Genomic DNA, 23,813 nt, shown 5'->3' with positions numbered 1-23,813 from the left:
AACGCAACAACATAGGGTTGGGGTTAGGGGTTCATTAACTGATTACTCCAGCCTGGGAATCAAAACATTAAGCAACGTTCAAACTCAAGTCGGTTTGCAGTTGAGTCTTTTTTTAGATTCAATAAATCAGTCTGCTGGTATTTCCAAGGGTATAAAATGAGGGATTGGGTATGACCAAGCTTTCCTTTTTTAAAAATACTTCCTGAGCCAATTGTCCCCAGGCAGCCATTCACTCTTAAGACAATTGCAATTGTTTTTCCGCAATGTACCCATGCAAACTGTAAATTTGCTAAACGCAAATTTTAAAAAACTAAATGTGAAGTTATTGTTAATTCTTACAGGGATATACATTGAGCCTATTAAAAGCCTGACGAGACCAGATTTGCACATTGCTGAGTCCATCGGTCCTGTATGTTTTTGAGCAAACCCAAAAGGCGTTCTCCTTTCCCAGGATGTTGCCTTTAAAACCCAAGAAGTTCACTTCCTGTGGAGGAAACCATCAAAGAATGGACAAAAGTCGGGCCAGACGCCACGTTCCCAGCACTTGTTGAGCGTAGGTCATTTACCAACGAGTCAGAGAGAGGAGCTGTGTAGGCCTTTTTGATGCAGTTCTCTAATGGATTTTGCCGGCTTAGAAGACTGATGGCCCAGCAGCGCTAAAGTTGAGCTTGGCCTACCTTACCTTTTGGATGGCGAACCGTGTCCGACATGTCAAACGACAGCTGCGGCCTCCCACTGAAAACAGACATACCGGGTCTGACGGCTATCTACAGTACGGTCTTGTCAGTAGGCCTGCCCTGTAATCTACTGTCCCTTTGGGGGTTGTATCACATGTACCGCTCAGGTAGCGGTGGCTGCCAGCTGGTCTACATCCTCAACCTGCTCCTGTCCGACCTCCTGCAGCTTCTCACACTGCCTCTTTGGATCCTATACCTTCAGGGCTCCCACCGATGGCTCTACGGCGCACTGGCCTGCGAGCTGGTAGGCTACGTATTGTATGTCAACGTATATGCCAGCATCATGTTCTTGTGCCTGATAGCCTTGGACCGCTGCCAGGCCATCGTCTTTCCGCTAAGTAGTCGCAGGGTGAGGACAGTCCGGGTGGCTGCCGCCTCGGGCTTGGCAGTGTGGACTCTCACGTTTATATTCTGCCTATTCGGACTCTTGCCGTCCGTTTTCGACAAGGAGCGACTGTTGTGTTTGGAGCAGTACCCTGTCAGTGCCCAATACGCTCGCTTCAAGATCACCACTGTGGTTCTGGGCTTCCTGTTGCCGTGTGTTATCCTCGGGTAAGTCACGCCATGAACGCAACCCTTCGATCGCTAGTCATTCAGTTTTTTTATCCAATCTTGGCTTTTAGCTACACGTCAGCCCACATCTGGGCCACGTTGCGACACTCCCCATCCCTGTCTGCACAAGAGCGCCAAAGAATTGTGGGCATCCTGTTGGTCATCACCGTCAACTTCATCGCCGTGTTCGGACCTTACCACCTGGTGGGCGGGTACCGTTTTGTGTCATTGCTGTGGGCTGACAAGCCGTGCTCGCTGGAGAACTCCATCTTCTTGCTCTACCGCCTGTGCTATGGGCTGACCAGCCTTAACACTGTGCTTGATCCACTATTCTATATCTTCCTGTGCGCCGACGCCCGGCTGGAACTGCGAAGGTCGCTGCCCTGCACGGGGCGAGGCCAAAACCAAACTAAAGAGGCACCCGTGAGTGCCAGAGCTAATCTGGACGGGGACCACGAAAGTGGACAATAATAAGACTGAAGGTTTTCATCTATTTCAAAGACTTTTGCCAAATCCTTACTCATGAAAACATAAGTAACACCATGGGGGAAAATTTGTTTCTTTTACAAATTACACATATTGTTTTAGCACTTTTAACAAGTCAAAGCTAAGCTTTGATCATATTCACATTTATTTTCTAAAGGGAATAAAGCCTAAAATATGAATCAATATGTTATATAAACGGGCAGCACGGTGGCGCAGTGGTTAGCGTGTGTGCGGCACAGTTCTAAGGTCTTGGGAACCTCCTGTGTGGATTCAAATCCAGCTACCGGATTTCCTGTGCGGAGTTTGTATGTTCTCCCCGTGCTTGCGTGGGTTTCCTCCGGGCACTCCGGTTTCCTCCCACATTCCAAAGATATGCATTTCAGGTGGATTGGCCGGTCCATATTGTCCCTAGGTGTGAATGAGCGAGCGAGTTGTCTGCCCCTGTGTGCCCTGCAATTGGCTGGCAACCAGTTCAGGGTGTCCCCTGCCCACTCCCCGATGATTTCTGGGATGGGCCCCAGCACCCCCGCGACCCTACGGAGGATAAGCGGTGCAGCTAATGAGATGAGATGAGATGTTTTATAAACACAAGTCCTAACACATTGTGTGCTATTGACGGCGATAGACGTCAAAGATTTTTACTAAGCTGAATAAGTCAATACAGTGGTATTCAGGTTCAAGGTGGCAAAACTATTTCAATTGAATTATCTTTATTGTCATTGATAACAATAAAGCGCATTGATTTCAAAGAGATTAGAAATGGCACTCCAGAATAAACATGATAAAACCTTAAAAGACAAATAAAATAAAGAAATGTCACTGACCTTGAATAAAAATAGTAATAACAGAAAAATATTATATTGTCTGAAATAACGTCTGCCGGACGCCCGGGGCGTGCGTCTTTTACGTTGGGCGTACAATTTACACAACATCCATGCCCGGGTGGCCGACAACTTTTTCAAGAAACAAAAAAAGCAAAAGATTTTTTTTTCCGATTTCGAAATCTTCATTCGGTTTGGAAATTTCGGTTCGTTTAGCAATTTGCACACTCGGCAGCCGATCAGAAGACTGCATTGAATAACTTCGGTCTTCCGGACTGTCCCGAGCGTTATAAGGTGGCGCATTCGCATATCATTTTCCGAAGTGGACCCACAGAGAACACAAGAAAAATGGATAAGTGGTTAGGAATCAAGCCAAAACCTCAGCCCCAGAGGAAAACATTCAAAAGAAGCTAACAAAATTGATGACGCTAAAAAACGTACACGTACATTAAGAGCATCGTGGAGACGAGCAACGCAAACATTGCATGAATGAAGATGAGTAAATACAGGTACATACTGATGGCAGATGGAAAACAGCAATGTCATATCCATGCAATGAATGTTATAAGTAGATTTATAATAAACTTAATTTTAAAGCGTTGTTCTGTCTAACATTCTGATTATCAATCCTTAATACTTTGCAACAATGATTTTTCTTTTTTGCGATGAGTCGTCTTATTGTGTTTCAAGTTGTGAAAAATGGGGCAGGCAACTTTATGGATGAGCAGGCAACTTTTCAGAGTTGTCTGCCCTGGTGTCCGGTAACTTTTTGTTTTAAACACTGAATGTAAAAATAGTACAATGTAAAGTAGTGCAAAAACACATCGCTGAAACAAGAATCCCAAAATAAGTCCATAAATAAGATGAGTACATATTTTCAGTGCAACTGGCAAGATATCAATTTTTCAGATTGCGTGCTTGTTTGGGGTGGTGATGACCCTGGAAAGAATCGACAATTAATCAATGATCAAATGAAGCACCAAAAAACAATCACTTATATATTGGAATTTATGAGTGTATATTGTTCCATGTGTGCTGCAAAACCTTTTGCACCAATAAACGACCTGTGCTTTGCAAAAAAACTACAACATAGTGTCAACAGTGGTCTGTACCGCTTTTTGTGATAGGCGGACAATTTTTTTTCCAACTAGAGGAGGAGTATGTTTTTGACCTTGGCCCTTTACTCGGGGGACCCCATTAAAGCAGACGCTTCGAAGATGCACGAGATGTTGAAGCTCTCTATGCTCTTGCTCGCACTTTTTCCAGTCCGTAAGTGATGTCATCGGTAAGCTCTTTTGCAGAAAACAAAGGTAAAAAAAATCCTAACATTTGCATTTCAGATGGACGAGTGCTTTTTGCCAACCTGGGCGACAGCGTCACTCTCCCTTGCTCTTTTTCTCGTAGCGAGAAATATCTTTATTGGTACAAGCAGGTTGGAGGCCACGTACCACAAGTAGTGTCGTCCTTCAACATATACGCGTTCGGCCACGATAAAAGAGGAAAAGACTTTGATTTGAAGATTTCCAATGTGCAGCTCTCGGACACCGCCATGTACTACTGTGGGCAGATTCTATTAAACCGTATGACTCTTGACAATGGAACCTTCTTACTCGTGAAAGGTAATCTGTCTTTAGTGGTTTTAACTCACTCGCACATACATTTTAGAGAAGTGGTCGGTTGACCCGAAAGCATTTACGTACAAACAAAATGGGTGCACTTAAAAGTGGTGTCCATAACTTAAAAATATCCGACTAGCTGACACCATTTTCTGGCAGAAATAATCATTGCAGCCTTCGTCAAGGTAAGTTTGTTGCGTGTGCAAGTATGTGAAATCCTTAGAGGCGCTCGAATAAACTCTTCCTTTTTCATCTTTTTTGGGGTCCGATTGGCATTTGGACTGTATTTGAAACAGTCCTTTTCTTACTTTCACCATTTTCATCCTAGAATAAAAGTAAACCGCGAGCACGCGCGTCGAATCGCTTTCCTCCCCCCTTTTCCTCCAGCCTAATGCGCGCCGTGGCCAGAACACTGAAGCCAAAAACAAGATAAAAACATAAGGCACGGTGGAAAAAACAAAGGCTCTTTGAACTCAGTCCGGCATTTTCTAACACATACATTTAAAAGAGAAAATATCTCATTTCAAACAATCTAAGGACACCTCAAATTACGCACCCGGCTTTTAACGTGTATATTTATTGTTTACCATGTTTAAAACAGAGGAGAATCTTACTTTCTTTTCTAATAGATCACTTATCTCGTTCTAGGAAAAAGGACTCACAGCCTGTTCAGAAATAAATGCAAAATAAACACCCAGTCCGGTCAAAACAAAGGGGTCCACGTTTAAAAAAAAAAAAAAAAAAACTGATTCCCAAACCCAGGGGGAATAAGTTTTGCCTATTTTAAATCGTTTTTTCCTAAAATACAGAGGAAATGGTCAATAATGGGATATAGGAAATCATTTTTCTCAGTTCCTTTTTTTCCTAATATTGAAAACATTTTACCTTCTGCTTTATCATTTAATTTTGCTTCTTTGAGGAAGGATTTTGCTTGTTTTACTAGAGAAAAAATATATGCTGGAAAAAGAAAATTGATGCTATGAAATAGAAACATGTTGTGCCAATGGAGTAAGAATTGATTTTTTGGTAATTCTGTCAAGGGTTATCATCAAAATGTCATCTACTGACTTCAGTTATTTTTTCTAGAAAAAAACTCAAATTTTCTGCGTCAAGTTATCCAGTTACCAGGGTTGGGTAGGGTTACTTTAACTGGATTACTTTCAATTACTTTTGGATTACTCCAATACCAATTATGCTAATAAAAGACAAAAGAAACTAAATATGAATAAAACGATGACTCACAACACGTGGTAAGCACTCTCTCCTGGCTTTGATCTTTTTGATCTGCGGCAAAACGAACATAAAATCCGACAGAAACAAAATGAAAATAAATCTAAACAGCTTGCCAACATCATTTTTGCCGTTCCATGTGTTCCCTTACTCCCCAAGCCTGCACAAAATTTAGTCATTTTATTCATATTTAGTTTATTTTGTCTTTTATTAGCATATTTGGTATTGGAGTAATCCAAAAGTAATTGAAAGTAATCCAGTTAAAGTAACCCTACCCAACCCTGCCAGTTACTGTGTGTATTAAACCAGGGTGAGGTGCCAGGTACTTGTGACTGCATCAAATAATTGGGAGTATTTTAAAGGGAGTCATATTTGACCACTAGATGTCACTGTATTGTGTAGTGCAACAAAGAGTGCTACAAAGCACAAGGAAATTTACAGACTACGGAGACTCAAGGTGACCAAAGCATGCTATTTTTCTTTAAATTTTTTGAACCAGCCTTTCACGCAATCAGCTCCCACTACCTTAACCTCATGATATATAAAACAAATACACGTTTCTATACCTACCAATATTTTAAAGAATGCAAGTTTATATGATAAGTTCTTTGTTTTGTTTGTTTTTACCACTAGGAGTGCTATATAAAACACAATGTTCCTTTGAAAAAATATAAAGTATTAAAACAAAACAGAATACTGTCAATACATTGCAATTTTATTTGATAAACTTTTTGTGTAGTAGGTATTAAGTACTTTGTTTCAGTATTGGCAACTACGTTACTCAAAACTCCTTAAACGGGTATCAGGATAACAATCTTTCATCAAACATCCTTAATAAAGTTTCAATTTGATATTTAGTGGAAAAATCTCACCAGGTTATACATTCAGTTTGCATAACATTTAGTTGAAATTATATGGTCACTCGCATATCTCACTTAGAGGTGAGGTGTGTCATTGGAGGCGTCTGTAAAAAGTTGAAAATACAATACTTTGTCTATGAAAACCAACTGAGTTCAAAGAGCCCTTATAAAAGCCTGTCAGATTTTATCCTACTTTTAGCAAAGTTGTTCGGCCCGCAGAATCAAAAAGGGTTGGGTTGGTGAAGTTTTTTGGTTAGTGTAGCATGAAAATGGTGAAAGTAAGGAAAGGCCTGTTTCAGGTACAGTCCAAACACCAAACTAAACCCCAAAAAGATGAAAAAAAGAAGTGTTTATTGAGTGCAACTAAAAAATGAATGTACGTGACATAGGCTGCAATGACAACAATGGCCAAGATGGCATCAGCAAGTAAAAAAGTTCCAAATTCGGCAGAGCACCTTTAAGTTTCATTTCAGAATCCAGTCATCTGTCCGTCGTTCAGCATCCGACATCAATCATGGTTCCCCCGCGAGGTTCTGCTGCCCTGAACTGCACTATGCACCCTGGAAGCAGCGACGGATGGCACACGGTCTACTGGTTCCTAAAGGGCCGAGAAGACTCCAACCTTTTATTCGTTCACTCGGAAAACAGCAGCGGATGCAAAATGGCCTCCGAGACGAGTTGCGTTCACATGCTTTCTAGGCGGGATGTAACCGTGGCTGACGCCGGGACATATTTCTGCGCTGTAGCCTCCTGCGCAGAGATCGTGTTCGGGAGTGGGTCGAGGATGGAAATCGAAGGTGGGTGCTTCGGCCGAGAACGTGTTACAAAATATAAAAAAAATCTTATAGGTGTGTGTATTCTCGCAGGCGAAACCAGAAACATGCTAGAGCACTGCTTGCTCGCAATGGTTCTCTTATGTGTCATCGTCAACACATTTCTTCTGTGGGTCATTTGCAAAAAGAGGCAAAAGGATAACCTTTTTTCAGGTGCTACTGAGTATTTCAAAGAATATTCTTCCATTTGGAAAAGAAAACATATTTGATTCTGTTTACAGGGAAAACTCCAGCGCCAGGTCCTCCAGAAGACCAGGACAATGAGGTTTTCACAGTTTGTGTCAAAAATAATTCCAAATCGAACATAAAAGTGACTTAGATTGATTTGAATTTACTATTGAAGTTGTTTTGTACAACACTACCCAGTTTTTTTTAATCAAAATTATTTGCCTTTTATCAGAATAATCAAGTTTAACAGCAGTTGGGACCTTCATTTTAGCGCATTACAGCCCCATATTATCATAGATTCTTGTCACCACTCCACTTCTCAAATTCAAAGTCCTGTACCCCTCAAAAATTCAAAAAGAATACAGTTCATTAGTTTCAATTTCTTTTGAGCAATATGAACCAACTACTGGACTGTCTCAGAAAATTAGAATATTGTGATAAAGTTCTTTATTTTCTGTAATGCAATTAAAAAAACAAAAATGTCATACATTCTGGATTCATTACACATCAACTGAACTATTTCAAGCCTTTTATTATTTTAATATTGCTGATTTTGGCTTACAGCTGAAAAAAACTCAAAAATCCTATCTCAAAATATTAGAATACTTACTCAGACAAAGTGAAAAAAATAATTTTATAACAGCAAAACTATATCAAACATTTGAAAATGTCCATTGATGCACTCAGTACTTGGTTGGGAATCCTTTTGCACGGATTACTGCATCAATCCGGCGTGGCATGGAGGCAATCAGCCTGTGGCATTGCTGAGGTGTTATTGATGCCCAGGATGCTTCGATAGCGGCCTTCAGCTCATTTGCATTTGTAGGTCTGGTGTCTTTCATCTTCTTCTTAACTATACCCCACAAATTCTCGATGGGGTTCAGGTCAGGGGAATTAGCAGGCCAATCAAGGACAGTGATGCCATGGTCAGTGCACGAGTTACTGGTGGTTTTGGCACTGTGGGCAGGTGCCAGATCATGCTGGAAAATGAAATACTCATCTCCATAGAGCTTTTCAGCAGATGGAAGCATGTAGTGCTCTAAAATCTCTTGGTACACAGTTGCATTTACTCTGGACTTGATGAAACACAGTGGACCAACACCAGCAGCTGACATGGCTCCCCAAACCATTGCTGACTGTGGGAACTTCACACTGGATTTCAAGCAACTTGGATTTCCTCTCCAGCCTTTCTCCAGACTCTGGCGCCTTGACTTCCAAATGAAATGCAAAACTTGCTTTCGTCTGAAAAGAGGACTTTGGACCACTCTGCAACTGTCCAGTGCTTCTTCTCCATAGCCCAAGTCAGACGCTTCTTCCGTTGTCTTGAGTTCAGAAGTGGCTTGACCATGGGAATACGGCTATTGTAGCCCATTTCCCGGACACGTCTGTGAACTGTGGCTTTTGATACCTGGACTCCAGCTTCAGCCCACTGTCTTTGAAGCTCCCCCAAATTCTGGAAGCGGCTCTTCTTCACAATTTTGTTAAGGCTGCGGTCATCTCTCTTGGTTGTGCAGCGTTTCCGGCCACATTTTTCCCTTCCAACAGACTTTTTGTGGATATGCTTTGAAACTGCACTCTGTGAACAGCCTGCTCTTTGAGAAATTTCTTTTTATGTCTTACCCTCCTGATGGAGGGTATCAATGATGGTCCTCTGGACAGCAGTCAGATCAGCAGTCTTCCTCATACTTGTGATTTAGTTTACTGAACCAAGCTGAGTGTTTTTAAGGCTCAGGAAACCTCGCAAGGTGTTTCGAGTTAATTAGATGATTCAGGTGATTAGTTGAATAGCCTACTTGTATACTTTTTCATGATATTCTAATATTTTGAGATAGGATTTTTGAGTTTTCTTAAGCTGTAAGCCAAATTCAGCAGTATTAAAATAATAAAAGGCTTGAAAAAGTTCAGTTGATGTGTAATGAATCCAGAATGTATGACATTTTTGTTTTTTTAATTGCATTACAGAAAATAAAGAACTTTATCACAATATTCTAATTTTCTGAGACAGTCCAGTATAGGATTTATATTAAAGGGACTCTATTATTTGACCACTAGATGTTGCTGTGTTGGGTTGTGCAACTGAAAACAATTGCTAAAAAGCATGAAGAAGAATATAAACCAAGGAAATTAAAACTGACCATACAAAGAAAGTTTTCTTCATTTTTTTGCCTAGCCCGTACCAGTAAGAAGCCTGACAATTACGTTAGCTGCCATTAAGTTAGTCTCATGTTGTGTAAAATAAAAGCATTTTTTGAAAAATGCAGGTTTGAAGGATTGTAATTTTTTTTTTTTTAAATATTTACGAATAAATTACGTTTTCTTTTACTATTAAGTGGCGTTAAATAATACACACGCTGCCTTTAAGAATAAAACATAATCTTTTGAATTTTTGAAATTGTTTTAAAATAAATTCAGTCTCGATTTTCACCCTTAACCTCAAAGAGACAAAGTCATGTTTATTTGTATAGCCCTTAATCACAAAGAGTATCAAAGAGATTCACAGATCAAAGACTATTGCAAACTATTATTACAGACTATTATGACACAATCCCCTTATCTAAAACCAACACGAGGGCAAATAATACACATATTATCAACAAAAAATATAGGTTATTCATATGCTATAGAGTGGAAGTAATGGTCAAATATTTAAGCATTCCTTTAAGTATCTAAAAAGCACGTTATATGAAAAACACAGATTTCTGGATGGGATCGTATTAAAACATTTTAGGGAGAAAAATATCCTAAAACTGTATAAAGGTGCTTGAAATCCTTGAAAATTCTGTTTCCAAGAATTGAAAAGTAATTTACTTTTGGGTCAAGTGCTTGTAAATGCTTGAAATAGTTGCCATTTTTATCAACAAGTCTGCTAAAAATTAAGGCGACATTTCTCTCTAGTGGCTTCGCTTTGTCAGTGAATTTCTTTTCCCAAGACAATGAAACCCTAATACCCCCAATAAGCAGGTACACGCCTTGCATGGCTGACTCCCTATTGGTGTGTGTGAATGGGTAAGTGTGAAGCACATTGTAGAGCGCTTTTGGAGGTCTTTGTTGACTTGTAAAGCGCTATATAATGCAGACAATTTACCATAAATTGACCTTTAGGAAAAAAAAAAACATATGCTACTTTTTAAATACTAAGGCAAAGAATGGTTTCTAGAATAAAAAAAGAACACAATTTTGGGGAAACTGCTTTTGCAAAGCAACCCACACTTGGTTAGTTTTAGCCTACCTTGATTGTAGTGCGTTTCCAAGAAACTACATTTTGCCCCGTATTCATGTTGGAAATTGTATTTGGTACAGGGTGAAGATGAGGACAATCTGCCGTATGTAGCTCTGGACTTCAAATTGAGAAGGTCCAACAGCAAAAGACACACATGCCCAGAGGACAGCGTTTACTCTGCATTGCGGCTCAATCGAGGAATGAATGAATGAATGGCCCTTTATTGTCAAAATACAGAGGTACTATATGAGATCGGAGGTCTTCTCCTTTCAGTGCCCTCCAGTCACGCGACCTGTATTGTTTCAGCCTTGATTCTTGGACATGACATTAGCGCTAAGAAATTGGGCACTTATATCAGTATAAAACGTATTGATTTAAAATTAAAAGTCATTGTTTTCCGTTTAACCTGATTGTTTTTTTTAGTCTCATCCCCAACAGGATGCAGTTGTGGTTTTGCTTGCGCTATTCGTTTGCAAGGGCCGAACAAATAACACATTTTGGTTTCCGAACTACAAAGCGTGCAGGAAGTACATTTAACGCCAGCCTAGTTGATGCAGCGGAAAATTTCAAGAAAAAAGAAACCTTCTGCGGCTGAAGTCACGCTAGGGTGATCAACTGACAGCTATGTTTGACAAACATCTAAACTGTTGTGCGTCACCGTTGTCAACACATTACATGCATTCAATTGTAGAAACTCCACCACATACATACTATCCATGAACTTAATTTGACCTCAAACATTATTACCTTCTAATTCTGAAATATCACAGTGCAACAATATTGTTACTTTGAATCAATAATGATAAAACCAAGAAATACAGCTCATTAGTAAGTATAGAGCCTCTGCAAATAATTTCAGGATGAAATAAACACCGTTAGATAGCAGGAGTGGGTTTGATCAGATCTTTGTCCACACATTGAGGAACCCCCCACTTCATTGTTTTGCTTCCTGTATCCAGCAATTGGGTGTGTAGGAACCACCCCAGTAGGCGTAGTAGAACAGAATAGCAAGAAAACTGAATACCTGGACAAGGACAGACGCTTTAACAGTATTTTCTCTCTAAAAAAATGATGACCAAGTCCCTTTAATTGTTTTCTTAAAAGTGGTAAAAGCTAGAAAAATACTACTTTTCCAATGGAAGAAGGTTGAAGCCTGTTGTTTGATATGTCTTATATAGCTACAGATTTTCATTTTCTGTATACCTTCAAAAACGAGTTAAAATGGCAAAAACTGTCTGGGACCAGTTCGTCCAATTTGAGAGAAACGTCTGGCATCGAATGGGTTAATTACCAACAGTTTAAACACTTTTGGAAATTCTATGCGAATTAAAAAGTTGTCAATTAAAAACTGAGTGTGCCGCCATCATATGGACACATGCCATCATTGCACCATTATTTCGATTCAACCCATTTGTATTTATTTTGCAAATGTGCTTAAAAGCAAAATAAAGGCATCCACAACTCTTTAAGCTGTGCATTTTATTAAAATGGAAACTTCACTCTTTACAGCAGACAATCAAAGTATTAAAATCTACGTTTGTATTTTTGTAAGACAACATAAGTTTTTAGGAAATGAAAATATGTATTCATGCATGTCCTTCTACAAAGCAATTTTTCTATTGAACATTTCATAAATAAAAAGGTGTGACTAATGAATTATCGACAAAATGCCAGTGCAAGGAATCTTTCATTCATTTCATACACAAGATAGATACTTAACTGTCTTTTCTCTCCAAGCCTTGGATCCCAACACTCTTGAGTGTATGAAACCTCAACTGGAAAGAGCACGAAGATGTTACCAATACTTGCAATTGTAGAAACTCACAGCAGATGTGGATCCCACTTTAACCTACCTGTTGATTTAGAAGGTTGTGGGGTTATCCAGGCCCTTGCCCACACCAAGGTTAGGGAATTGTATGCAAAGAATCGACATACGGAGGCGAGACCTTTGTATATTTTTGTTTGCGAAACTTTTGCTCGTGCGACCTTTTTATTGAGTCTCGAGATTTTTTATTTAGGAGTAAGGGCCGTGGTGTTGTTTTTGCAAGGCTGCACAAATACGTCATTTAAAGACAGGGTACGTTGTTACAAGAATGCTCCGAGCAGACGGATAAACCGTTCAAGTTCTCAATGCTTACGCCAAAACGACCGGTATTTGTCGAGGTTAAAATGTTGCAGCGCATTACGACCACGAGGTGCGTCGATATTTACACGCGCCTGCATTATGCCATCTTGAAAAATAATGATCACACATTAAAACTTAATTTTAAAAATAGAAATACTAAAAAGTCTAAATCACAATGAAACCAGAGAGGTTTGCGTAAATACTTGGCAAGAAAACAAAAATCAAAACGTGAATTTCGACATATGAGTTCATTTGCGATGCAGGGGATCATTAACGCGCTCCTCCGCAGACAGGAAGAGGAAAAGTATCAACGAGCATCCGATGAGGCGACGAAGACGAATGACGATCCTGAAAAAGAGCAAATAAGAGTGAAGGGTGTTGGCACGGAGCCCGAAACCGTCCATTTTTTGTTTGGCTTCCGCGCTACGATGTGAAACCGTGCTACTTTGCCGTGACTTTAAACAGTCTACATGGATAACAATTGACCGTTTTCGTGTGGCATCACGCGCATAACCGGAAGGAGACCCTTGGCCATACTGGTTGGGTCCGACGGACTCCCTTTGATGCTATCACATGTCTGCACTCATTTGGATGTTCAAATGAAAGATTGGGTTTTAACAACACTAGCCGAAAAGGGGTGACAAAATTTGCAAGCAGCATGCAATGCCACCCACGCACGGTAAGCCTCCTGTGAACAGACGGCAACCCTAAATAAGCTCCACAGAAGAGGGCATGTCACCATGATTAAGTAATCACAAAAAAAAAGGTTCCAATTTGCTATAATGGTCAGAAAAGTCGCAGATAGTTTTTGATGCCTTGCAGGGCACGCATATAATGCGGCAGGGGTAAACCAGTGAAAGCTGTCGGGCCCTGCTGTTAAACAGAAGTGTGTTGTGTCACCCTGACTCAAGTGACACGGCCGCTTTCTTGTGTCCCGTTTCATCTGGAGAGACTAAAGCATGACCAACTTAGGTGCCAAGGTGTTGGGCCTTTGGGTTGTCCATTGTCCAAAAACTTTTTCTTACTTTTTCTCTTTTTTAAAATTTTCATTTAGTATTTTTTTGTATGTGTTTGTCTTGCTGTCGGTCACCCCTCTTGAGGGATATGACCAGGGTATATAAAGTTTTTGATCCATTACTGCAGACCTACCATGAAATCCTAGCTGAAAAGAGAGCACCCTTATCTGGTGAATGAAGAGCTACAAATGAACGCAATGAGACCCCCGGGATGGCCCAGGCACGCTAAAACGCCTTGCCGATGATAGAGGGCATCGGGCTTTCTAGCGCATATGGGTCTTGGTTGTGTATCAGTCAACATTTGTTATCGTAACGGCCAAACAAGAGCTTTGATCCAATGCCAATCACAATAATATCGAGGTAAACATACACGTTTACACCCAACCAGAATGGCCAAAACTACGTGGGTGGGTCAGATGTTGTCGCGTGATAAGGAACGGTCAATTCCAGCTGACAGAAAGCCCTTTTGCTTAAATCTACATCGACGAGTACACGTTTATACTCGGGATTTGATATTCCCAGACTTCTCACCTTAAATTGAAAACGCTGAGGCCGCACTTAATAACCGTAGCGTGCAGGCGGCGGTGGCAGTCGCGGGGCATAGGGGTCCCTGGGGCGAGGGACTCCGTAAGGCGGGACTCGGGAAACTGGAGCGATAGGGGGTCGGTCGTAGGCGTAGCCATTACCGTTAGGAGGAACGGGCTCATTAGGCACCCTGTGGTGCGGGCTACGATCTCGGCTGTAGTACGCAGACGGAGGAGGAGCCGGCAGCCGACGCTCGTACGGGGCGAACGGCGGATTCATGAAACGCTCTCGCGATACACCGGGAGGGGGAGGCGGCGGCGGCGGCGGACCGCCCGGGCCCATTCCGTAAGGACGGGCTCTGTACTTTTCGTAGTAATCGACAACGCCGTAACCGTTCTGATTATCCTCATAAGGGTGTTCAGGGTACACAGCACGTCTGGGGGGCGGGGGCGGTAGTGGAGGGGCCGGGTAACCTGGGCCCATGGGGCCTCTCATAAAGCCTGGTTGGGGGGGCTCGGGCCTGTTGCCTGGGAAAGGAGGGGGCCAAAAGCCGCCGTCTTGGTGAGGCGGGAAGTCCTCCTGCTCGTCACGGGGGCGACTTTTGGAAATCTGCACATGAATGCGCTTACCTGAATGAGAGAAAGCAAAAAAAAAAAGGGATAGACAATGAAAACCAATGAGACGCATGCTCATACCCGTCAACTTTTACGCTTTCCTTGGATATGTTTTTTTTGATCATTTCAAATTGTGTATGCCATATTTTTTGGGGGTTTTTAATTTAAAAAAATATGTTTTTTGTTGGAACGATCTCGCATTGCCCAATTCAGCACTAATCCAGATGGTCCATGTCACTGGTAGCAGGCGATGTTATCAAAAAATGCCATTATTTTTGCAGTACACTTGCAAATATCATTGTCAAAAAAGCCTTCGTATTTCCTACAGATAGCCGCACTGCTACATATAATAAGCAGCACTAAATTATTGTGTATAGTGGAAGCTAGAGCTCTTATTGGTGATAGGAATGAAAGGAGAGGTGTTGTAAAAGGATAATGAGATATTTAGACACATTCTTAAGGATGGGCAGGGGTAAACCTGCTGTTGAACAGAAGAGTGTGTTGCGTCACCCTGACCCGAGTGACATGTACGCTTTCTTGTGTCCAGTTTCATCTGGAGGGACAAAAGCATGACCAACTTGGGTGCCGAGGTGCTTAACTTGTTTGGGTGTTTGGGCATTCTTTGTTTTCATGCGTTTGTTTTGCTGTCGGTCACCCCTCTTGAGGGATATGACTAAGGTAGATAGATAAATTTAAAGCATGAAAGATGCTGAAATAACTTTTTCTTTCAGTTACTAAATAACCAACACGTGCTTCTTTACATATTATCTTTAATATTCTACAAAGTCCGTCTTGGTGTAAGTAAATAGTTTCCACATTGTGTTGGTTAGTTTTATTATCGCTCAATAGGAGGAATTTCGATCATTAATAACATAGATGTAAGCGTATTATTGTAGTATGTCTTCTGTAGTATTTCCATAGTGGTTTTTTATGTATTTTAGTGGTATTCGGGTATTTGAGTGACAGTTGCGTTTTGGGAGATTTTTTATAGGATTTTTTGTTGAAGGATATTTTTAGTATTTCTAGGAGATTATTCTAGTATTTCTGGTAGTATATCTACAGTGGGGTTTTAGTAGGGTTAATGTAGTGTTTCTGCGCTAGAATATTTGTAGTATTCCTGTACTCTCACACTTTCTAGAGTAATGTTTTTATATGATCGTTGTAGAATTTCTTCAGTATATTTTTGTAGTGATATATGTAGTATTTCTGTAGTATGATCTCTGTAGTTGTATTTGAATATTCTGGAATATGATTGTTATGGGAGCAATTGACTGAGTCTGACGGGTGGATACCCCATTTCAGGGACTTACCGTTTAATTCTGTATTATCAAGTCCCTTGATAGCATCCATGGCCTCATCGGAATTTGCCATGTGTATAAAAGCAAAATTCTTGACTATGGCGCACTCCGTGACTTTGCCATACTCTTCGAACAACGCACGTAGCTCTTCATTCATCCCCCTTTCCACGTTGGATACGTGCAGCTTGACCGCACCGTAGATTTTGCCGTAGCTGGCCTCGACGTTGATGCTCGAGCCGTGGAGCTTGTGTAGATGCAGGGCTTTGATGGCTTTAGTCGCAGACTTGCGGTCGTCCATATGGACGAAAGCGAAGTTTTTCACAATGGAGCATTCCGTCACTTCGCCGTGCTCCGCGAAGAGGGCCTGGATTTCCGCCTCGGTCGCTGCCTGGGGCAGGTTGCCAACGAATATTTTCACCATGTTGAACAATCTGCTATAAAAGAATTAAAATAGATTGAAAAAAACGCTGTGTGTATTCTTGTACGACATAAACACGCGAGGAGCGTCGTGACTTTTTGTTACATGTCCTCTTTGTCTCTGCAAAATGGCTGCCATTCATCGAACCCGGCAAAATGCTCACATGAATATCTAAACACTGTCCTTTTAACAGTAATTATTTTTGAATAACGGCGAAATACAATTTCAAAACTGTTGGATTCTTATGTTTTTGTTGTGTTATTTACAGAAAATGGCGAAGCTCTCTCACGATAGTCGTATCATTTGCTTCGAAAAACGTGCTTTTAGATCATGTTGGTGCAAATGCAACCAACCAAAACACTTCTTTTACCATCTTCATATATATTAAATACATACAACAATTTAACTATAATCTCAAATGTGCATTTAAGCAGGAATATTTCTTACCTTTTGTTTGAAATAAATACCGGCAGACAACAAGAAAGCCTCACTTCCGGTTTTGTGAAATCACGCTCAAACACTGCCCTCTAGTTGTCGGAGATCGATTATTTAATGTAACGGCGCATCATGATTATTACACCAGCTTACTAAATGTTTAACTGGATGAGAAATAATCAGAAATGCCAGAGCATTGGGGATGGAAAAAGCTAAATGTTAGGACAGCAAAGGTTGGAGACAAAAACAGTGGAAACTGTAAAAACATGAAGGTTTGGACTCAGTGTCAAACAAAAACGTGAAAATTGATGGGTAAACAACACTGGATTGACTGTCAGAATAAACAATCAGTAATGCGTGGAAGATGAATTAAGGGGCTGCTAAAAGAGGAAATAAACACACTTGACAACTTATACGTTTTCCTCGTAATCTATTTCTGTCATTTCAAAATTGTGTACACCATTTAACAATTTTGTATTGGATTCTTAAAACAGTATGTATAAAGTGCAACACTACGTTTACCAGAGGAAAAAAAGAATTTTAAAGTTATTTGGTAAATCAAAGAAACTTATGAAAATTTCGTTTTTATTATACAGAGTCTGTATTGCTGTGAGTAAATGAGTGCCACGTTGTTTTTGAAATGTATATCATCGCTTAATAAAAAGTATTACAATATATTATAAGGGTGTTTGTCTCAGGTTAACAAGTTATGAACAGGGTTGCTTTAACTTGATTACTTTCAATTACTTTTGGATTACTCCAATACCAAATATCCGAATAAAAGACAAAAGAAACTAAATATGAATAAAACTATGACTCACAACACGTGGTAAGCTTTCTCTCCTGTTTTTGATTTCTTTGATCTCCGGCAAAACGAACATAAAATGCGACAGAAACAAAATGAAAATAAATCCAAACAGCTTCCCAACACCATTTTTGCCGTTCCATGTATTCCGTTACTCCCCAAGCCTGCACAAAATGTAGTCATTTTATTCATATTTAGTTTCTTTTTTCTTTTATTAGCATATTTGGTATTGGAGTAATCCAAAAGTAATTGAAAGTAATCCAGTTAAAGTAACCCTACCCAACCCTGGTTATAAATAAAAGGAAATGTCACAAAAACGATTGTTGATCTTGAACAAAAGGCCCCAACAATAGGGCACATTTACAATTTTTTGAGGAGTATGGGTCGTGTAATTATGAGTAAAACAGACTTATATTCGTAATGATAGGGGGCAGTTTTCATTGAAGTGATGGATGTCAACCACCGATACACCCGAAGATGAATTACATTTACTTTAGTCGCCTTCACGTTTTCATCAACCAAGTGGTGTTGTTTTACAGTGTTCCTCTTAAGCCATCTGCAGTAAGGAAAGCTGATACACGCAACTTGTGCATGCGTAATGTAGACATATTGCGCCATCGGCGACTTCCCGGTCTTGCGCCATCAGTTAGTGTTAAAATACAGACATAATGCCTGTTCAAGACATCAGTACACAAGAAGCACGGGTCCTAAGAACTTATATCGATGTCACAAATAATCACGGTACTTTATGTAATCACAGTTTCGCGTTTACTGTTTCAATTTTGCTCAAAAGAAAAAAAGTCCAATTCATTCTCTGGGATTTTTCTCCCGGCTAGGAATGCAAGAACACACCTCCCCTTCCACGGGGAATACGAGAAGGGGCGGGACTTTTACTTCCCGTTTTAAAAAGTAGCGATGCGCTGCAGTTTTTTTTTCCGCCCTTCCTCGCTTCGACGCCATCATATCGTCTCGAAAGTGCCAAGGTAATTGCAAAATGAAAGTACATGTCGCCTTCTGATTTCCTGTGCGCTTTTATTTCATTTTCTCAGATCTCTGTGCGATGGACGTGTCTCAGACAATAGAGACAGAAGAGGACCTCTTGACTTGTCTGCGTATTGGCTTTTACCACCCGCAACAGAGTAGCAAAGGTCTTTACAGTCTGCTCCCACTACACAACAGAATCAAACACCCGGCAGATGAGTACCTTCGCTTGGGACGGGATGCTCAGTCTTGCACCTTCGCTCTGCTAGACCCAAGGGTGTCTCGAAAACAATTGTCCTTTCAAGCCTACCGGAATCCTGATAGCCCCCAGATGCTGTTCAGCCTTCAGAACCTGTCCCAGACAGTCAAAGTATGCGTTAACGGAACGTCTTTGGACTTCTTGCAGAGGGTGGAGCTCCCGAGTAAGGCCTTGATCCGATTTACTGAATACGAGATTTTGATCATCAGGGAGTCTGGTGAAGCCAAGCAGAACTTTGAAGTGGTAATGGAAGTACTGCCGAATCCTCCTTCAAGGGAAACATGCGCATTTGAGCCAACTATTGTTCCCATATCAGAAACTGGTACTTCCTGCTTGCAATTTCAGGTGCCTTTGGAGAACGATGAGAGCTCGTTTGACAGTTCATCTTTTAAAACCCCTGATACTTTAGGCCTTTCGTAGCAGCATTTTCATAAATGTTTTGATACACAACTAATTATGTTTTTAACAAAATTTCATTACTAACATATTGTATGTATGAATACTATTCAGAATACTAATATTAAACACAACTTCAAGTATTACATTTCATCACACATTTATCTAGAGGACAGTCGTATAAATAAAAAAGGAACATATAAAAGCTTGATAATTCTCCATACAATCCAATAAAATACACAACTGGGTCAAAGTTCTTCCAGAATGACTCCACTTACGCAAGTTTTTCACTCAAGACAGTAAGGCACCGTAAATGTCAAAAGGGTACAAAATGGTTCTCATAAAAAAACCCATATCTCAGGGGGAAAAAAAACCTAGAAACCTGAAATGTAGCTTGTTCATGTCCCTGAGTAAATTGAGTTTCACAAGGCAAAAAAAAAATCTCACCCCCCCAAAAAAAAGTCACGTGGTGGTTTGGTGCCTCCTCAGTGCAAATCATCCAAAAAGTACTCTTGGGAACTCCTGCCAGGAAAGGCCTGCAGGCGAAAAAGGCAAAGATGTTAAAATAGCCAACACCACTAAGAAAGAGGTAGAGCATTGGTAAAAACCATATCTCTTTCAAAAAGACACACTCACCATGATCTTGATGTCCGGGTGAGATGGACAATCTAAAGAGAAAAAGTCTGCGAGAACACAAGGAGAGAAATTCAATGACCATTTATTAACCACTAATCATTCAAATGTGCCGAAAGGAGCATTTATGACGGCTGACATTAAAGAGTCTTCTAGTCGCATGCTTAATTTTTAAGCGCCAAAAGTAAGGAGCTTGAAAAGTGTGCGATCATAATTGAAAATAAAATGTGATTTCGCAGCAATGCGACTGACCACACCTACCCGCTGTCGAGCTTCAAAACGATGAGGACTGATAGTGAAAGCGTCTCCTCGCCATGATTATGATCTCTGCTTGCGACGGGCAATGACTTGACAGTTAACTCGTCACGTTTGTTCATCTTGTTTATTAAAATCCTTCAAACGAGAGTAGGGGAAGGCAATCTAACTAAAACCATACAGAACGCTGCTATACCAGCGAAAAGGGGGAAAAAAAATGAACAAAGCATAAAGAGAATATTTTGGTTTTACATGCGTACAGGTCGGACAAGGATTTCACGGTTTTGTATATCGCAACAAAAGCTTGTGTATAACAACGAAGACGCCTTTTTATTTTTAGTTTTTACTTATTAAAAAAGGTCTAAACAAAGGCTACAACCTGTTAACAAAGATTGAACAGTCGAATGAATGGTATCATTAGCTTAATTCTAGAGGCTAAGATTGAAAAAGCATGGTTGTATTGCGTCACACCGAACTAAGCACTGAAATCAAATCTCGAAGATTTTGAAGAGTAACACATGTGGACAGAAAAGGCATTGACAACTCAGAAATATACGTGAATGCAACAGAATCGCATGTTTTTTTATAAGAACGTCGCTGTCCGCAATCGAGTATCTTCTCCGGCGAACGCAACGCAATCCACCAAAGACGTGCGGGAAGCGGGGGGGCGTATAGCACCATGCGCATCAGCAGACGACGTTCTTGACATATTCTAAACCTGGAGAGAGAGAGCATACCACACGTCAAGGAAGGGTTTTTTTTACTCAAAATTCACGCAAGATTGGTTCTTTTGTTGACAGCATAGTTTTATGCTTCTTTAACACTGAATGGATGAATCGATTATGCCTGAGGGAGCATTGACGGGTAACGGTCTTAGCGCCATTCTACTTCACACGAGTCCGATCCATTTGTTTTGCTTTGCTTTAACACAAACCCTGAACCGTTCGGGACAACTTGTAAGGTCAATGATTTGTGCTCACCTCAGTATTACACCCCATGGCCCTGATATCCACCGTAGCCGGGCTGCGGCGGTGCAGGAATGGGAGTGCCCTGTCCGTAGTTGTTCCTGGCATAGGGCGGAGGCGGCGGTGCAGCAGCGTACGGCTGAGGTTTCATCTGCGGTGTGAAGCGGGTGCGTTCGTAGGAGTACCCGTTGCCGGCTGCTGGTGCAGGCGGAGGAGGTGGATGGAGGGTTCGCCTGATGGGGCTGCGGTCTCGGGCCATATAGGGCGCAGGGGCGTGGGGAGCACCCCGGCGGTCGTATCCGTCGTGGGAAGGCATCCCAACCCGGTCTCTTCCCATGACTGCGGGCGGCGGTGGTGGCGGAGGAGGGATGGCACCAGGGCGCCTATCTTCATAACCTGGAGCACCATAGGGACGGGCGCGGAATTTCTCATAATAATCTACCACACCAGTGCCGTAACCTTCACGTTCGCCATAGCTGCGGTCTGGATACATGGGACGCCTGGGAGGAGGAGGCGGCGGGGGTGGAGGCGGATAAGAGCCCATGCGGCCGCCATACGGTGCATCAGGATGGAAACGGGGCGGATGTGGTGGGTGCGGTGGGTAGAAGCCTCCCCGATTAGGGGGCGGTGGACCAAACTCCTCTTCTCCTCCAGCCCATGCAGGCTTGCTTTTTGACAGTTGAACGTGGATGTTTTGTCCTGGAGGGAGCAAAAACAGTGCTGTGAACACCAATTTCTTTTTCCAACCATTAATGAAGGTTTCGGACATGGCATTTGAACACCTTTAAATTAGATATTGTACTTGAAATGATCATAGGTCAATTCTGAAACAGGCGTATTTTACTCTTAAGCTTCGGCTGCGACTAACCACTAGAGGTCACTGGCCATCGCAAGTTTGAGTCATTCAGTCAGCATTAAAAGTCGTTTCCTAACGTTCTTGGCGTGGAAAACCATTATAGTGTAGCAAAAATGAGTGACTTACCTTGAAACTTTGTGTTATCAAGTTCCTTAATGGCATCCATGGCTTCTTCAGAGTTGGGCATGTGGACAAATGCAAAATTCTTCACTATGGCACACTCAGAGACTGAACCATATTCTTCAAAGAGTTCCCTCAGCTCTTTCTCGAAGCCCCTTTCCACATTGGCGACATGGATCTTGACCGGACCCTGGTTGTTCCCTCGGCTTGGCTCCACATTCATTGGTCTACCGTTGAGTTGATAGAGATTGAGCTCGCGGATGGCTTTGGTGGCTGCTTTGCGGTCCTCCATGTGAATAAAGGCGTAATTTTTGTACTTCGCACATTCTGTTACCGTGCCGTACGGTGTGAACAGTGCTTCGATTTCCTCCCGGCCGGTCTCTTCGGTCAGGTTTCCAATGAATAGCTTCACCATTGTTCCGCCGGGGTTTGACTCTGCACGTGGCACACAATAAAAGTGATAATTAGCTCACAAAAATCCGATTGCAGTCTGAGGGGTTACTCAATAAAGCAGAGGCCAGAAGTTAATTGGAAATGCCCGCAGAACAATTTGCTCCCCACGCTATAGGCCATGCTAGCACAAAGAGGTTAGCATATTAGCTACTTCCTGATTAGCAAGCTAGCAACGGTTGCTATTAGAAAGCTAACATTAGCGTCCGCACGACATAGGCGCGAAATGCGCGGGGAAGGCAAATGAATACCAAATTGTGATACGAAAAATATAGAATTTGTTGTGCTGGATAATTGGAAATTTCGCGAGGTCAGTAAAATTCACTAACCTTATTCGTCAGTCGTCTGCAACGGCACGCGTTGCTACCGAGTCGAAACTGCTGAAATACGCGACCGAATGGCGGACACCGGGAGGGAAAGCAATGCTTAAATCCTATTGGCAGGTTAAAATGTCGATTGAAATATCTTTCATGCAATTGGCCCAACAGCAAGGGTTACTGTGGTCTTGGACGTACGTCATTTCCGCTTTTAGAGAGTGCCGGTTTACAATAAGAGTAACGTATCGCCACACACTTTTCAGACCAATAACCACTTAAAAGCTGCAAAATATGTCTGCATACGTTCAAACGCAGTTTTTCCTCATATCGTAAAGGTTCATGGCCCTCTACTCTTTGCACGTCAGCTGCTTTGACGCTTTGTTGTGGATGTCCCAAGATATTTTATAAACGTTACATTGTCATAACAGTAAATTAAATGCAACCTGTGAATGATTCGAAGATATATGAACAGTGTATTTATAGGTAATAATTTATTAAGGCCCACACCAAACAAGAAAACGTATTTATCAAAAGGTGTATACGAAATGATGAAAATTCCTTTATTGCCATCAGGACACAAATGCAAACCAAATCTGTACAACTAACACACGCGCACACATACAAAGTGCAGCCATCACTCTTCCAACAGAACGTGAGGGTTACAAATACATGAGGGAATACAGTACTCACACATTGAGGTATAAAGGTACACAAACTCGCACACATGCAACCGAAACAAATGGTGCAACTTAGTGCTCTCTCAAAAACACTGCACACGGGTGAGCAGTAATGTCAGAAAAGCAGCTTCGTTGTCATCGATTT

The 23,813-nt window shown here is 41.5% G+C and overlaps 4 protein-coding genes across 7 annotated transcripts; 2 read left to right on the top strand and 2 right to left on the bottom strand.

The window, feature by feature from the left end:
• Positions 1-109: 109 nt before the first annotated feature.
• LOC148356317 (uncharacterized) lies at positions 110-10,743 on the top strand. Its single transcript, XM_088347352.1, has 8 exons — positions 110-1,289; positions 1,361-1,757; positions 3,748-3,865; positions 3,937-4,215; positions 6,776-7,099; positions 7,169-7,288; positions 7,357-7,400; positions 10,604-10,743. The coding sequence occupies exons 1-8, from the start codon at positions 709-711 to the stop codon at positions 10,733-10,735; spliced, it is 1,995 nt and encodes a 664-aa protein (XP_088203478.1). The 5' UTR covers positions 110-708; the 3' UTR covers positions 10,736-10,743.
• A 1,244-nt stretch (positions 10,744-11,987) lies between these two features.
• rbm4.3 (RNA binding motif protein 4.3) lies at positions 11,988-17,030 on the bottom strand. Of its 3 annotated transcripts, XR_015851953.1 has the most exons (5): positions 16,967-17,030; positions 16,114-16,535; positions 14,196-14,818; positions 12,377-12,996; positions 11,988-12,298 (listed from the first exon to the last, which is right to left on the bottom strand). XR_015851953.1 is itself a non-coding variant. In XM_088346794.1 (4 exons), exons 2-3 carry the CDS (start codon positions 16,520-16,522, stop codon positions 14,223-14,225), a joined length of 1,005 nt encoding a protein of 334 aa, XP_088202920.1. In that variant the 5' UTR covers positions 16,523-16,535; positions 16,967-17,030; the 3' UTR covers positions 11,988-12,996; positions 14,196-14,222. The 3 variants fall into 3 exon arrangements, 2 of the variants coding, with proteins under 2 accessions (XP_088202920.1, XP_088202922.1); XM_088346794.1 differs by having other exon boundaries at positions 11,988-12,996; XM_088346796.1 differs by having other exon boundaries at positions 11,988-12,996; positions 16,114-16,532; positions 16,967-17,026.
• Positions 17,031-18,673: 1,643 nt separating this feature from the next.
• Positions 18,674-19,543, top strand: tifa (TRAF interacting protein with forkhead associated domain). The gene is made up of 2 exons (XM_088346797.1): positions 18,674-18,742; positions 18,809-19,543. The coding sequence occupies exon 2, from the start codon at positions 18,820-18,822 to the stop codon at positions 19,417-19,419; it is 600 nt and encodes a 199-aa protein (XP_088202923.1). The 5' UTR covers positions 18,674-18,742; positions 18,809-18,819; the 3' UTR covers positions 19,420-19,543.
• Positions 19,539-23,239, bottom strand: LOC148356314 (RNA-binding protein 4.1-like). 2 transcript variants are annotated; one of them, XR_015851952.1, is made up of 5 exons: positions 23,004-23,239; positions 22,231-22,659; positions 21,264-21,947; positions 20,032-20,078; positions 19,539-19,931 (listed from the first exon to the last, which is right to left on the bottom strand). XR_015851952.1 is itself a non-coding variant. In XM_088346793.1 (4 exons), the coding sequence occupies exons 2-3, from the start codon at positions 22,637-22,639 to the stop codon at positions 21,271-21,273; spliced, it is 1,086 nt and encodes a 361-aa protein (XP_088202919.1). In that variant the 5' UTR covers positions 22,640-22,659; positions 23,004-23,238; the 3' UTR covers positions 20,392-21,001; positions 21,264-21,270. The 2 variants fall into 2 exon arrangements, 1 of the variants encoding a protein (XP_088202919.1); XM_088346793.1 differs by lacking the exons at positions 19,539-19,931; positions 20,032-20,078 and adding an exon at positions 20,392-21,001 and having other exon boundaries at positions 23,004-23,238.
• Between the last annotated feature and the right edge of the window lie 574 nt (positions 23,240-23,813).

This window comes from Urocampus carinirostris, chromosome 11 (assembly GCF_059441175.1).
Source record: "Urocampus carinirostris isolate Australia breed hairy pipefish chromosome 11, RoL_Ucar_1.0, whole genome shotgun sequence".
Lineage (NCBI taxonomy): Eukaryota > Metazoa > Chordata > Actinopteri > Syngnathiformes > Syngnathidae > Urocampus > Urocampus carinirostris.
Note: the sequence above shows the minus strand (reverse complement) of the source record. Positions and strands in the feature narration are given on the sequence as shown.

What these genes read in the sequence shown, in the direction of transcription:
- LOC148356314 (XM_088346793.1), bottom strand. Translation starts at nt 22,639, where the DNA reads ATGGTGAAGCTATTCATTGGAAACCTGACCGAAGAGACCGGCCGGGAG. An exon ending in TGATAACACAAAGTTTCAAG is followed by an intron (nt 21,948 to 22,230) that starts GTAAGTCACTCA and finishes TGCTCCCTCCAG; the next exon opens with GACAAAACATCCACGTTCAA.
- tifa (XM_088346797.1), top strand. Translation starts at nt 18,820, where the DNA reads ATGGACGTGTCTCAGACAATAGAGACAGAAGAGGACCTCTTGACTTGT.
- LOC148356317 (XM_088347352.1), top strand. Translation starts at nt 709, where the DNA reads ATGTCAAACGACAGCTGCGGCCTCCCACTGAAAACAGACATACCGGGT. An exon ending in TTGCCGTGTGTTATCCTCGG is followed by an intron (nt 1,290 to 1,360) that starts GTAAGTCACGCC and finishes CTTGGCTTTTAG; the next exon opens with CTACACGTCAGCCCACATCT. An exon ending in AACCTTCTTACTCGTGAAAG is followed by an intron (nt 4,216 to 6,775) that starts GTAATCTGTCTT and finishes GTTTCATTTCAG; the next exon opens with AATCCAGTCATCTGTCCGTC.
- rbm4.3 (XM_088346794.1), bottom strand. Translation starts at nt 16,522, where the DNA reads ATGGTGAAAATATTCGTTGGCAACCTGCCCCAGGCAGCGACCGAGGCG. An exon ending in TGATAATACAGAATTAAACG is followed by an intron (nt 14,819 to 16,113) that starts GTAAGTCCCTGA and finishes TCTCTCATTCAG; the next exon opens with GTAAGCGCATTCATGTGCAG.